Here is a 14,124-nt window from a genome sequence, read left to right as displayed (position 1 = left end):
TAAATGTGAAAATTAAATAATAAAGCCTGTTGAAAAGGCAGAATATCATAATGACTTTATAGTAAGCTAAGATTTCTTAAAGAGAACACAAAGTACTAACCATAAAAGAAAAAAACAATAATTAAGAATTTATCTTAATGGTCAAAAGACACCCTTAATAGTCTGAAATAGGGAGCTGCAGAGAGGAAAATGATTTTTGCAAACCATAAATCCAAAAAGGACTCATAGCAGAATGTTTCTTAAATTCCCACTTATCAATAAACGAGACAACTTAATAGAAAGTGGGGAGAGGGTTGGGGGGAGATTTGATCAGACACTTTATTAAAAATTTTCCGAATGTCCAATAAGCCACGAACAATTGCTCACCACATTAGTCATCAGAGAAATACAAACTGACACCACAGTGTGGTACCACTACACACCCACCAGCATGACTGCAGTGGAACACTGACCACAGCAAGAAGGGACAAACATGGGGAGCAACTGGAGCCCTCACTCCCTGCTGGTGAGAAGGCAGATGCACACAACTCTTTTGGAAAACCCTTTGGCAGTCCCTGCTTAAGCTGAACACCCTAGAGCCCAACGATTCCATTCCTAGTAATGACTCCCACGGAAACCACTAGAATGTTCACAGCAGCAATATTTGTATTAGCCAAAAACCAGAAAATAACTAAATAGTAGAATGGATAAATGATGGCATATTCACCCAGTGGAATGTTATGTAGCAATGTGAATGAATGATCAAGAACTACCCATAACAATATGCATGACTCTCACAAACAGTATTAAGCAAATGAAGCCAGAATCAGAAGACCACAAACTGACTCTATGTTTAAGAAGGACAAAATGAGCAATAGTGACCTAAATGCTGTTAGAAGTCAAGACAGTGGATATTTGAGAGACAAGGGGGACCTAAGGAAGCATATGGCAGGAGGGGATTCTTTGATGCTGGTATTGTTCTATGTCTAGGTCGGGGTATGGTTACACGGTTGTGTTCAGTTTATGAAAATTTATCAAGCTGCAAACTTATGATCTATGCATTTCTCTGTATGTTTTTTACACTTCACAGAAAATGTTTAAAAAATACTATAACCCAATAAAAAGGGTACAAAAAAATCAGTCATGTGAAGTTACTGGGAGTGAGGGTGTCAAGACATCCCCCTGTTAATAAAAGTGAGCTGCTGCCAAGAATAAAAGTCAGTTAGCCAAACTTAAGTCAACATGAGGTGTATTACTGAGTTTCACTTGTTTTGTAGTCTGAAAATACAGTAACTGTTCAAATTGAACCCTTTAGCCCCACCAGGAAAAACAGGATTTAAGATAGAGCTCATTTGGACATGGTAGGCACATTTTTCATTATATGGGAATATTTCCCAAGGAGTACATTTCAATAGGCAAAAATAAATCTGCATTTTTTTAAGTTTTAAAAAAATGTATTAGAGTTTAACTCATCGGGAAAGTATTAGTTAGCATTATTCAAGTAGGATATCACTAATAAAAATACTTTTAATTAATGGGTAAGTTGATGAGCACCCCAGAGGTACTTTTTGTCTGAAGGAATGTAAGGCAGGCAAAGCTAATATCACCGCACACAGTCTTTCTGGCGCCCCTGGGGAGATTCTAATCAAGCCTTGTGCTCTGACTGAAATGCAAGGCTCAGAGTGGGAAAACTGATTAACCAAATAAAAAGTCCAGAGCGTTTCCTATGCAAACAGTCATCAGCGTACCTTATATAATTATGCAGCTCATAAATCAACACAGCGTGCTAGGACTTCAGTCATGGTGTAAATATCTTAATGACTGAGCCAACTTGAACCATGAATAATTTATATCTGCATGATCCGTTTTTCTCAACCATGCATCACTTTAGCCAGATAAACGAATCTTCTGTCAGGGGATGGGTTCTTGATTATTTCTTTCTGATTTTTCTTCTGTTGGTTTTTCTCATTTTGGCACACTCCATTTTTTTCTCTTGCACTTTCTTAAATAAAGGTGCCTCATTCATCTACCCTGTCTACTTGCTTTTACTTTTCCTATGCATCTTATTAGACATCTTGGAATAAAGCCAGGGCCTTGGGACTTCTTTTCATAAGGCCCTCTGTGAATGGAATGGGGTGGCAGCTTTGGAAATAGGCTTAATACCAGAAGAGCTTGATGTTGTTGTGGGGCAACATTTATTATGGGAAGCCATTGCCAGAAAAAGCTACTGATCAATTAATGTCAGCATTTGTAGATCCCCTTCTGTGATGCAGAAAGTAACTGCCATGTGGGTAATGCTGGAAAGCAGAACTTGCTGAATTACAAGAAAAGGCAGCTGAGAAACACTCAGATCAAATTCTCTCTCATCTAATAAGCTCAGCCCAGCTCACCAGGCTCAGTCCCCTCAGATCCCCGTAGGTCTCACTGTCATTGCCATTCCTTTGACATACATGTACCATAGATATTTGGTAATAATAATTTGGTAAAATAACTTTCTATAGACAGTCCTTATGGACAGGAAGCTTCGGCCACCTTCTGTGGCCCTTTGGACATGCTTGAGTAATTTTCCTAGAAACCTGTAAGTTACATCCTATTAGATAACCAATATAACTTATCAGATAATCTATTAGATAGCCTATCAGATAACCCAGAATGCTTTTTTGTTTTGTTTTTTTTATATCGTTAATGTACCATTACTTGAACAACATTATGGTTACTAGACTCCCCCTATTATCAAGTCCCCCCCACATTCCCCATTACAGTCACTGTCCATCAGCGTAGTGAGATGCTATAGAATCATTACTTGTCTTCTCTGTATATACTGCCTTGCCCATGTCCCCACCCCCCTACATTATGTGTGCTAATCGTAATGCCCAGTTTTCCCCCTTATCCCTCCCTTCCTGTTAGTCCATCCTTGGGTTCTGTGAGTCTGCTACTGTTTTGTTCCTTCAGTTTTTCTTTGTTGTTATATTTCCACAGATGAGTGAAATCATTTGATACTTGTCTTTCTCTGCCTGGCTTATATCACTGAGCATAATACCCTCTAGCTCCATCCATGTTGTTGCAAATGGTAGGATTTGTTTTCTTCTTATGGCTGAATAATATTCCATTGTACATATGTCACACCAGTTAGGATTGCCAACATCCAAAAGACAAACAACAACAAATGTTGGCGAGGATGTGAAGAAAGGGGAACCCTCCTACACTGCTAGTGGGAATGTAAACTAGTTCAACCATTGTGGAAAGCAGTATGGAGGTTCCTCAAAAAACTCAAAATAGAAATACCATTTGACCCAGGAATTCCACTCTTAGGAATTTACCCTAAGAATGCAGCAGCCCAGTTTGAAAAAGACATATGTACTCCTTTGTTTATCGCAGCACTATTTACAATATCCAAGAAATGGAAAAAACCTAAGTGTCCATCAGTAGATTAATGGATAAAGAAGATGTGGTACATATACCCAGAATGTTTTATAAGCAGTTTGACCCTACCATATTAATTAGGGGCTGGGGGAATTGCAAACATTGTGTGTCCTACAGTTAAAATAAAAAGTAACTAGAAACTTCCTGAGGCTCTACAGAATCAGTTTCCATAGTGGAAACCAGAAATTCTGGCCCACTCCCCCAACTTATAGCAAGGCATCCCAAAAGGTTACTCAAAGGAACGGATAATACATTTTCATCTTGGAGTCCCCAGTACCTTCTGATACTCCTCGCATATAGTTAGCACTCAATAAATGTATTTTTAAAATTCTTGTTGCAGGAGTGATGGCTTAGCCTACAGACTTAGAAAGCCCGTTATGTGGGAATTTTGAGGTGGGTGATCTTTTGTCCTGGTAAGAATCTAGTTAGATTTTTCCAGTCTCCTAGTAGTACATTAATCCTGCCACTGATTCATCTGATGTCCAAAGCATATGGATCTGGTCTTAGTCATGTATGTATAAAATGCCAGCATAATAGGGTCTCCTCACTGTCCTTCTTGAATTGTCTAATATCCAGCTCCTATTGAAAACCTGTGAGGGAAAAGATTGATATTTAGGAAAAAATCCCCAGAGAGACATCTAGTCTGTCTACCCTAGGATCTGTCTTAAGTCAAATTGACTACTATATTAGCTTATTGCATTATAGAGACACTATCATTGATCGGCTTTTTAATCTTATTCCTCAATTTTGATTGAAGAACCGCCATTGGAAATGATCTCTGCATCCTATTATAAAAATGTGTTGAGCCCCCATTATAGCAGTTAGTGCCATCTATATATAAAACTTCATAGGAGAGTTACCTTGCAGAGCTCCCTGCTGGATGAGTCTTTATTTCCATTGTAGGGACTTGAAAACTTCCTTTTTCCCAAAGGTGAGGCCTGTATGATTGAGCATGTTTCTTTTATAGTCCTGGTTTACAGGAAGTTCAATCATATTTTTTAATTGAATCAAAATATACATAACATTTAATTCACCACTTTAAAATGAACAATTCAGTAGCATTTAGTATATTCACAATGTTGTGCAGCCATCAGTTCCATCTACTTCCAAAATGTACACTCTTCCCCTCTGCCCCCAACCCCAACAGCGACCACTATACTTTCTGTCTCTACGGTGCTACGTCTAGTTCAGAGTCATTTATGCAATTCAGTCAAAGCATCCCTGTTAAACCCTTGTGGGCAAGGCATTTGTAGGCTCTTTTTTTCCTTGCTGATTGCTCCTTTACATTGCATATTTTGTTTAAAGTAAGCAGCCTCCAGACTTTTGTGGAAAGAAGTTGAGTGGAGATACATACAAATAAGGATGTCCTCCTTGCTGCCCCCAGAACCACTCGCTGCCCTTCTCCCTGCTACTCTGTGCTGTGACCCATATGGCCTGAGTTATGGATTCTCATGCCCTCTGGCTCCAGTTGGGTTTGTCTAATAAAGAATCATGGCAGGACATCAGAGGGAGGAAGGATGGTGATGGAGGGTGTACTCCCTGGCTTCCTCCCTGAGGATTCACCAGGCTGGCTGCATCCTTTGAAAAGGTCCCAGTTCCTCCCAAATAGCCCTCTCCACATAGTCCTTTCTGAATCCCAGCTTCACTAACAGCTGTATTTGCTTCCCCAAGTCTAGTTGAGTATTTTGCCCTGTTGCTTCTGACCCAAGGGTATTGCATTACCCCTTGTAGTTTTCCCCACAACCTGCCTACACCTTTCTGAACAGCTCCTTTATTAAACTTTAATCAAATTATCCTAATTCGAGTGGATCATCTCTTTCTTGTCAGAAGGACGCTGACATAAATAAACATATTCTACCTCATAGTTCTCTTCAGCTGTAGTCAACATGATTTGCTCAGAGTCCTCTGCAGATAAGCCAGTCTGGCAGACTCTCTAGAGCGCAATGTCCTCTCCCAGGCATCCAGAGCCTTCACATCTCCTCATGGTTTTAAGGCACAAGACCTTTGAGTCAGTCCCTGAGTGAGTCCAGACTCTTTTAAGAGCTCATAATCCTGAAGGTGACTTATTTATTTGACCATTTCCTGCTGCTATTGTACCCACTTATAGAGGGGGAATGATCAATGAATTCAAATTCAGTCTGGAAGAAAGTAGGTTACTTTCCCCCCAATGGATTGTTTCCTAATCCATGATCAGAAAAACTAAAAAACTTCTCAGTCTGATATTATGAGGCCTTGGATGGAGTTCATTATGCAAGCTTAAAATTTAGAATAATAATATCCCTCATCAACCTCATCAATGTATGCGTTTGCACCCTTAAAGGAATGGCCATTGAAAAGATATAAGTACAAGGTTAACAGGATCCCAATGACACTAGGAACTATTTCAAGCAAATGAATAGAACCTAAATTTCTGTATCATTAATATCATTAGCATAGGCCTCAAGTAAAATGAGAAGTATCCATTCTTTCACTCATTCCATTGAGCACCTACTATGTGCATAGATGGCATGCAGACACTGTGGAGAGTGACAGTCATGAGCCTGACATATGCAGTCCCTGATGCATGGAGTCTATGTTTTTAATCAAAGGACAATTAAGCAACTAATTATTGAATTAAACTTATTAGAGTTGCTGTGGAGGAAAAGCATAGGGTTCTAGTAAAGAGTAGCAGGCATGTTGTTGACACGATTTGCAGGTCAGGGCAGGAATCCATGAGGAAGTGATGTTTGAACAGTGGGAAGAGGCAGGTGAAGGAGGCCCCCGGGGAGAGTTGGAGCATCCCAGGTACACATAACAGTATAAGTGAGGGACCAGCACACCGCATTTTTTAATAATTGAAAGGGGTGTCAGGAGCTGAATGGTGGAAAAGAAACTGGTGAAGAAGCTCCTTATAGACTCTCTTAAGTAATTTTATCCATTACAGAAATAGCTATTAGAAAGTTTTAAGCGTGAGGTTAATGAGATGAGATACATACCCTTACAATATCTCCCTGGATTAGAGAAGGTGGAGGCCATGAGAGGATGAGGGAATATCAGATGCTGGTAACTTGGACTGAAATGGTGATTGTGGATAAAAAGGATGAAACTGAGAGCTATTTAAAAATTAGAGTCATGAGGAATTTGTGAGAGTGAGGGAGAAATTGGAGCTGGGAATGACTACTGGGTTTCTGGTTTGCAAGATGGAGCATAGAATGAGGTCCTCACTGGGAGAAAGAAAAACCAGTGGGCAGTGCAGTTTTGGACACATTGTGTTTGGTGTGCTTACACGACATCCAAGAATTGTTCAAGGAGCTGGCAGGAACTCAGGGGAAGGATGTGCTCTGGACACATAAATTGAACAGTGGTCACGGTTAAGTGAAGCTGTCAGCTGCTGTTGAGAGAGAATAGAGGAGCTCATATTCAGTAAACTGTTGTCAACAATCCCTGATAATCTTTACATGGGACAAGCACCTTCCTTTCCTCGACAGTTTTTTTTCTGCGTAAGTTAGGACCTCATTATGACATAGCCTTGCTAGAAAGTTGAAGTTCAGCTCTGGGAAATCCTCAGTGTGAATGCTTCATATTAGGTGATGATTGAAGGGAGGTGGGGGACCAGCCCTCAAATTCAGCCTTTGAAGGATGTTATTGTTGTCATCAAAATATTTAGAAGTCTGAGGTTTTGCATTCTGTCCTGATAAACATCAGTTATCTAGAATCACTTTTATACCTAGCAGTTCACCTCTTCTACTCATTAGCAGGGTATTGGAATTTTAATTCAGCTATTGTGTATTTTTATAAAATTGATACCTCTGATTTTCTGATTTCCACTACTTTTACTTACCTGACACTGCTATTTCTCTTAGAGGCAGAAATCATCAAGGCTAGTGAGCTTTTATTTAAGTGCCCTATTTTTGCAATTGAAGAAAATGAGGTCTAAGGTTGATGCTGGCTTGGGCCACAAAGTACATTGGTGGCAGAGCTCAGATTACCCTCCAGACCTCCAGCCCTGAGCCCAGCTCAGAATCACAGTGCTTTTTCCCTTAGCCATGTCTTTAAATTTCTCTACTCAGAATTCTGAGGCTTTCTACTTTAAATTTTTAAAAGAAACTTATTAATTGCACATTACGCTCACCCAATGGAAATATTGCCCTTGTTCCTTTGAAGACTTACTGGGGAAAATACTATTAAAGCAAGGCTGTTATTCTAGTTTCCATTCAGAGGTGCCCCAGGGTAGCTGTGAGTGGGCCCTCTCCCCACCAAAGTAATGGTGGCAGAAGATCTGTACCCTTTCTCGCTTCTTGACATCCCTGTTCCTATCATTTCTTTCTACAGGAAAAAATCTAATATTCATTCTTCACTATAGCAGGAACATTAGAACCATTCAAGAATTTAATTTTTAATACCTTGACAAATATATAGTCCAGAAAAAAGTAATAATGTTAAGAGTTTATATTTAACAACTTCTACATATGCTGATAACCTCTTTAAAAACTCTGATCTTTAATCACAATGTAATGCTTTTACTGAAAATGACTAACTAGTGTGTGTACTGGTTAATGATTGATTGTCATTTTATAAACTTCACATCTGCAAACACCTGGTTAGAAATAGCTGCTTCTAAGAATAACAATTCAAGAACGATACATTGGAGGAATAGACTCAAGTGAAAAGGCTTCTCAGAACATAGATGCAGCTGGTAACAAAGACCCAAAGTTATAATGTGAGCTTAAATATGATAGAAGTTTATTTCTTGGGAGATTAAGCAATCCCTAAGAGATTTCTCCTGAAACAGAAAAGCTCTTAGGTTTCAGGAACCTAGCTAAGCTTCCTGTCTCTGTGTCTTGATGCCCTTGACTGCATGGCTGAAGATGGCTCACCAGTTCTGGGGCCACAACACAATGGCAGGAAGAGGGAAATGAGGTAGAGGAGGACACAGCTATTCTTTCTCTTCTTTAATTGAAGTATAGTTGATATACAATATTATATTGATTTCAAGTATATGATACAGTGGTTCAACAGTTACGCACATTATTAAATCCTCACCCTCTCTAGTATGGTTACTATCTGTCAACATAGAAGATGTTACAGAAAAATTGACTATAATCTCCTTGCTGCATTTTCATCCCCCTGATCAATTTATATCATGATTGAGATTTTTGTGCCTCTTTAGTCCCCTCACCTACCCCACCCAGGCACCCCAACCCCTCCCCTATGTTGACCACCAGTCACTTCTCAGTGTCTATGAGTCTACTGCTGCTTTATTCATTTTGTTTTGTTTTGTTTTTAGATTTCACAAATAAGTGAAATCATATGGTATTTATCTTTCTCCACCTGGCTTACTTCACTTAGCATAACCTCTAGGTCCATCCATATTGTCACATATGGCTAGATTTTTTTCTTTTTTATGGCTTAATAATATTCCATTGTGTATATGTACCACCTCTTCTTTATCCATTCATCTATTGATGGACTCTTTGGCTGCTTCCATATCTTGGCAATTGTAAATAATACAGTGATAAACATAGGGATGCATATATCTTTTTGAATCAGGGATTTTGTTTTCTTCAGGTAAATTTCTAGGAGCAGAGTTACTGGGTTGTATGGTATTTCTATTTTTAGTTTTTTGAGGAACCTCCATACTGATTTCCATAGTGGCTGCACCAATTAGATTCCTGCCAACAGGGTAGGAGGGTGGGACAGCTATATTTTTTAAGAGCACGTCCAGAAGGTGCCAGTCTCACTTCCACTCACTCCCCGTTGGCTGGAACTTAGTCACATGGCTGCACCTCACTGCGCTGGAGGCCGGAAGGAATCCTTAGCTGGACAGCCATTTGCTCAGCTAACACTTAGGAAGCTTATTGCAGAAGAAAGGAAGGAAGAGGGGAAACCAGTGAATAAGTATCAGCTTCTGTCATTTGTAAAAGATTGTTATAAGTAACAGAGAAACTTTACTACTTTCATCTGTTCAGCCAAATAAATGTATCTTTGACATGAGAAAGACATGTGAAAGAATGTATGGGATCATCACCTGACAAACCTACTAAAATCCAGCAAGCCTATGGGAATATCATGTTAATGACAACTCCATAAAAGTCCTTGTAAAGTTCTGTAATGTGAGAAATGCCCCCGCTGGGCCAGAGCTCACGTATGACTTGGCCCGAGCAGGAGAAGGTGTTGCTAGGGAGCATCCGCAAGGAAGAGGACCGCAGATCCCAGGGCTGGAGGTAGAGGCGTCAGATTATATGCTCTCGGCATAGCAGCAGAACTTTGACTATCAGAGTTGAGAGATGGGCAGAGTCGACTACCTTAGTGATAGCTAAGTGGCGTTCTTCACGAGGGTTTCCCAAGGGAGGCAGATGTGGTGCAAACCACTGTTGCATGTAGCCCCAGGGACTACTTCCTATAAACTGCAAGGTGAGAGTAAGGCAGGACCCTGATCAGCGCCGTGACCACGTGAGGCACTTGAGACTATCAGCAGGAAGTGAGGAGAAGGAAGAGAAGCCTGATGTCGGTGGCCCTAGATCAGAGGCTTAACGTGGCAAGGAGAGGAAGACCAAAGTGGTAGCCACCATCCAGTAGGTTCATGGGAAAATTATAACTATAACTCCCCAGGGTCACAAAGTCCACTCAGCAGACTGAGATCATTGGCTCCTGACAACTTCTATTGAGACTCTGCCCCATAAAGCCCTGATGGTCTCTTAGCCTTTTTTAGAACTAAATTATTCTGATATTACCCATCAGTTAAGAAATAGTACATACAAGAATCCTTAGCACTGGAATATGAATGTTGTCAGAATGAATGTTCTCATCTTTACCTTATTTAAGAAATCTTGTTTCATCTCAAACTGACAATGGATGTCTCCCATGGAGCTTTGTGATCAGTTCTTACTGCCTGAGCTTCAGCAGTAGGAATACAGATTTCCTGGTTCACTGCATCTGAATGATGCCTTGGTGATAAAGACTTATTTGCAGAAAGACATTGTATTCATAAAGTCTCAAATACCAGAGCAGCAGAAAATCAGAAAAATATTACAAAGCAATCTTGCAGTCTTGAAAAGTGAGATGACACAGTCTTGAGATCATATCAACAACAATAATAATAATATTGTATATGTATAGCACTTTATAAATTACAAAGTACTTAAACTATATGTTGATTTCATTGTAATAAACACTGAGAGAAAGGTACCATAGATAAGCATGCCACCTTAGAAAGTTTCAGTAACTTGTCTAAGTTACCGTGACCAAAATATTGTGAATAGAAGAATTAAATGAAAGTGTTTTAATCTGTGTCCAGGGCTCCTTCCTGTATGATCCCTGCTTCTTTTGAGCTTCAGATGACATCATGAGTTTTCTAACTTTTCATGCATTCATTCAACAACTATTTATTGCCCCTCTCCTCTGTGCCAATCACTATGCCAGACAGTGAGGAGGCTGTGATCGACAGGACATAGCATCTTCACAGCAAGCTTGCAGTTTGGCCAAGGACAAGGCATATGATCCACACTGGCCATTATGAAATAGTGAGGTGGGGGCTACAACAGCAGGAATATAGCAGGCTGTGAAAGCACATGAGAAAGGGCTCTTACCAAATCATGAATCAGGAGAGGCTTCCCAGAGGAATCAATGTCTATAGTGAGTCCCCAACAGTGAGTAGGACTTGAAAGAATTATAAGTATTCCAAGCCACACAGATCACGTATGGTCTGAAGTGACCCTGAGGTGACCCTGGATCAGGTGCAGAATAGGGAAAGCCCAGAAGGATTTATTTACAAATTCAACTTAGTGTATGCTTTCCTACTATCTGGCTGCTTAGAGACTTCATTTAGTCATCCTTCTTTCCCTCCCTTCCATCCATCTATCCATGGTAGGTGCTAAGATGTTTATTGAAAAAATTAATTGTTTATAGTTTTATTGAGAGATCTAGTATGTGGTGTAGAGGCCATAAAAGCACACTGAAATTTTGCTTGAAGAGGTAAACCTGTGTGTATATCACTATAATACAACCTGGATAGAGCAGGTGTCCTAAGAGCAACTGCCAGTTGAGGGCATGTGTATGGAGGGGAATCTAAGTTGTGGTGGTAACACTAACAGGCCAAGCTCAGACTGAATATTCTTTACATTTTTGTGTGTCTTTGTGCTTATCTGTTTTATTTTGCTTTGTTTTCTGAAATTTGTCCTTCCATAGATTCTGTGGCAACAGCATCCGGCCCACTACTCGTTGAAGTTGCCAAAACTCCTGGTGCCAGCCTTGGGGTTGCCCTAACTACCTCGATGTGCTGTAACAAACAGGTCATTGTCATAGACAAAATCAAATCGGCAAGTATTGCAGACAGGTGAGTGTTGTAAAAAGTGCCTACCTTTCAAAACTGCATTTGTGTTAAAATATATATATATTTATATGTGTATTTACACACATGTGTAGCACATACACATACCTCCGTGCATTCACACAAATACACACTGTATAGAAACAACCCTCCTTCCAGTTTATACAAGTTTCACCTTGAAAACAAGTCACTATTCTAGGGCCTAAAATTTCACTTACCTTATCAGCCACCACCTGACATAATGTCACCTCACCCAGATGCTTGATGTGGCTTTCAGAAACGGAACAAAAAGTCAAGCAACTGAGCAGCATTCCTACTGTGTGCTAGAGTGTAAAGCCTGGTTTGGTGCAGAGGCGCTAAGCAGATCTTAATTACGTGCCATGTGGAGACACCATGGGTTTTCCTGAATTACTAACAATTAAATCCTACCACCATGAAATCTTACTCCTTTTCTCTTAAAAAAAATATATTATTATTAATTATGCAGTCTTTAAAGGAAGGTCCTATACTGTCATAGTATGTTACTCTTAGGGTTTCATAATCTTCAAGGGATCCTGAAGACATCATTCACTCCTTGACACAGTAAAAATAAAAGTTCTTTTCTTGCATTCTTTTTCCTAATTAGTATTTGAGACTTATAAGAAAAAAAAGGCAGGGTGGCAGGAAGACTATCTTACCTCCTAATAAATAACAGCTCCTGGTAAGAAAAACCCCCACCTCCCATAGTTGAACCACTCCAAGTGCATCCACGCAGAATTGTATTTTTAGATGGAAGGGATGACTTGAAATGCTTTTGTCTTAAGAAGTAGACTATTCTACTGTTTTCACTGTGGGAAAATTTAGATACCCTCAAAGGCCCAGTCTCCCCTGCCTGTGGCCGCCGTCTTCCCCAGGTGCCCTCACCCGGCCTGGTAGACCATCTGGCTCTGACGCAGGAGCCGGCAGGATCCCTGCAATGGCAGGTGTGCAGCTCCACGGGGGTCTCGCCCTATGTTCAGGCCTTTAACAGTGACAGCCGTTGACCCGGGTGTGTTCTCCAGTTCATCAGCACAGGGTGCTTGAATTTTCTCCCTGTTTAGTCCCACTCCGCCGGGACCACCCAACTAAGGAGCCGCCCCCTTGACTGGGCCGGCAGGCTGCTGTGTTTGCCGTGGCTGTTCTCAGCTCTCCCAGGAGCCCGGCTCCTGAGTGCAGCCAGGTGTGGCCTCCAGCCCCTGCCCCATCCCCTCTTGCCCTTCACTCACCACCAGGCTTCCTTTTATTACTCTTTTTCTCCTGCAGAATCTCCATCATCATCGAGAGCTTTTGCACTAATAAATTAACTCCAGAATCACAAAACAAAACACAATAATGCTTAGCAGCTTGTGGGAGAGGATTCTGAGAAAGCATCAGCTGAATCTCCCCCAAGTTATTCGCATTCACACATGAACTAGTTGTAAATGATCCTGTTCCAATTCTGTGAGTCACGCCTTGACAAGCTGAATCCTTACCAACTCCTATGAATAGATATCAACACCCAGGAGGAAAAATCACAGAAAAAGGTCAAGGGGAAAAATTTTCCTGTTCTTCCTGCCCTTCCTGCTCACATACCTTGAACTTTGGGTGCCACCACTCCAAAAAGATATCTTTTTTAAGAAGGATAAGAGAAAAACACTTCATTGAATTTTCTTGTCTACTCTACAAGGTTTTCACTCCTAGTCATACCCAAGGTACTTAGCATTGGACAGATGGTGTTTCCCATAACACTCAAGCTTCCTTCTTGAAGTGAATGAGAACTGGGTGAAGTTTTAGCTATGAAGGGCATGAAAGGCATGTTGCAAACAGGGAGGCGCTTTGTCAGGCTGAGTATTTGTACTTCTGCAGATGTGGCGCACTACACGTGGGGGACCACATCCTGTCCATTGACGGAACCAGCATGGAGTACTGCACACTAGCGGAAGCGACCCAGTTCCTGGCAAACACCACCGACCAGGTCAAGCTTGAGATTCTTCCCCATCACCAGACCCGCCTGGCCCTGAAGGGACCCGACCATGGTGAGAAGGCCCATCTGGATAAATCTCTTTATCTGCTGCCTACAGTTATTGCTCCTCCAGCAAAGCTGGAAAGCAGACACACACTGAGTTTATAATTCTACCTTTATTATTTCTTTTCAGAATAACAGGTTATCTTTGTTTGCTCATCTTCGTCTTGCAAAGCTCTTTTCCCAAGTAATTTATTTGAAATCCCCAAATTGAAGAAACATTATTTGAAACAGAATTTTTAAGTTTGTACTAGTTGAAATTTCTTTTGAAAAGGCCTTTGGTGCAAGTTGAGTGTGGAGGAGAGGGAAATAATTTGACTTCCAATTGTTCATATTGAATTTCCACTCTTTGAAGGGCAATGAAGGGAAAGAGTAAGATTCCCACTTTTGTCAT

The 14,124-nt window shown here is 40.7% G+C and overlaps 1 protein-coding gene across 7 annotated transcripts in view; it reads left to right on the top strand.

Moving 5' to 3' along the window:
- The window catches only part of GRIP1 (glutamate receptor interacting protein 1), a 676,609-nt gene that overhangs the window by 573,732 nt on the left and 88,753 nt on the right, over positions 1-14,124 (top strand). For all 7 annotated transcript variants that reach the window (XM_036894904.2, XM_036894901.2, XM_036894903.2 and 4 more), the window contains 2 exons: positions 11,569-11,716; positions 13,574-13,743. In XM_036894904.2, the coding sequence (XP_036750799.1) occupies positions 11,569-11,716; positions 13,574-13,743 (318 nt within the window). The remainder of the gene's footprint in view (positions 1-11,568; positions 11,717-13,573; positions 13,744-14,124) is intronic.

Source organism: Manis pentadactyla, chromosome 10, assembly GCF_030020395.1.
Source record: "Manis pentadactyla isolate mManPen7 chromosome 10, mManPen7.hap1, whole genome shotgun sequence".
Lineage (NCBI taxonomy): Eukaryota > Metazoa > Chordata > Mammalia > Pholidota > Manidae > Manis > Manis pentadactyla.
Note: the sequence above shows the minus strand (reverse complement) of the source record. Positions and strands in the feature narration are given on the sequence as shown.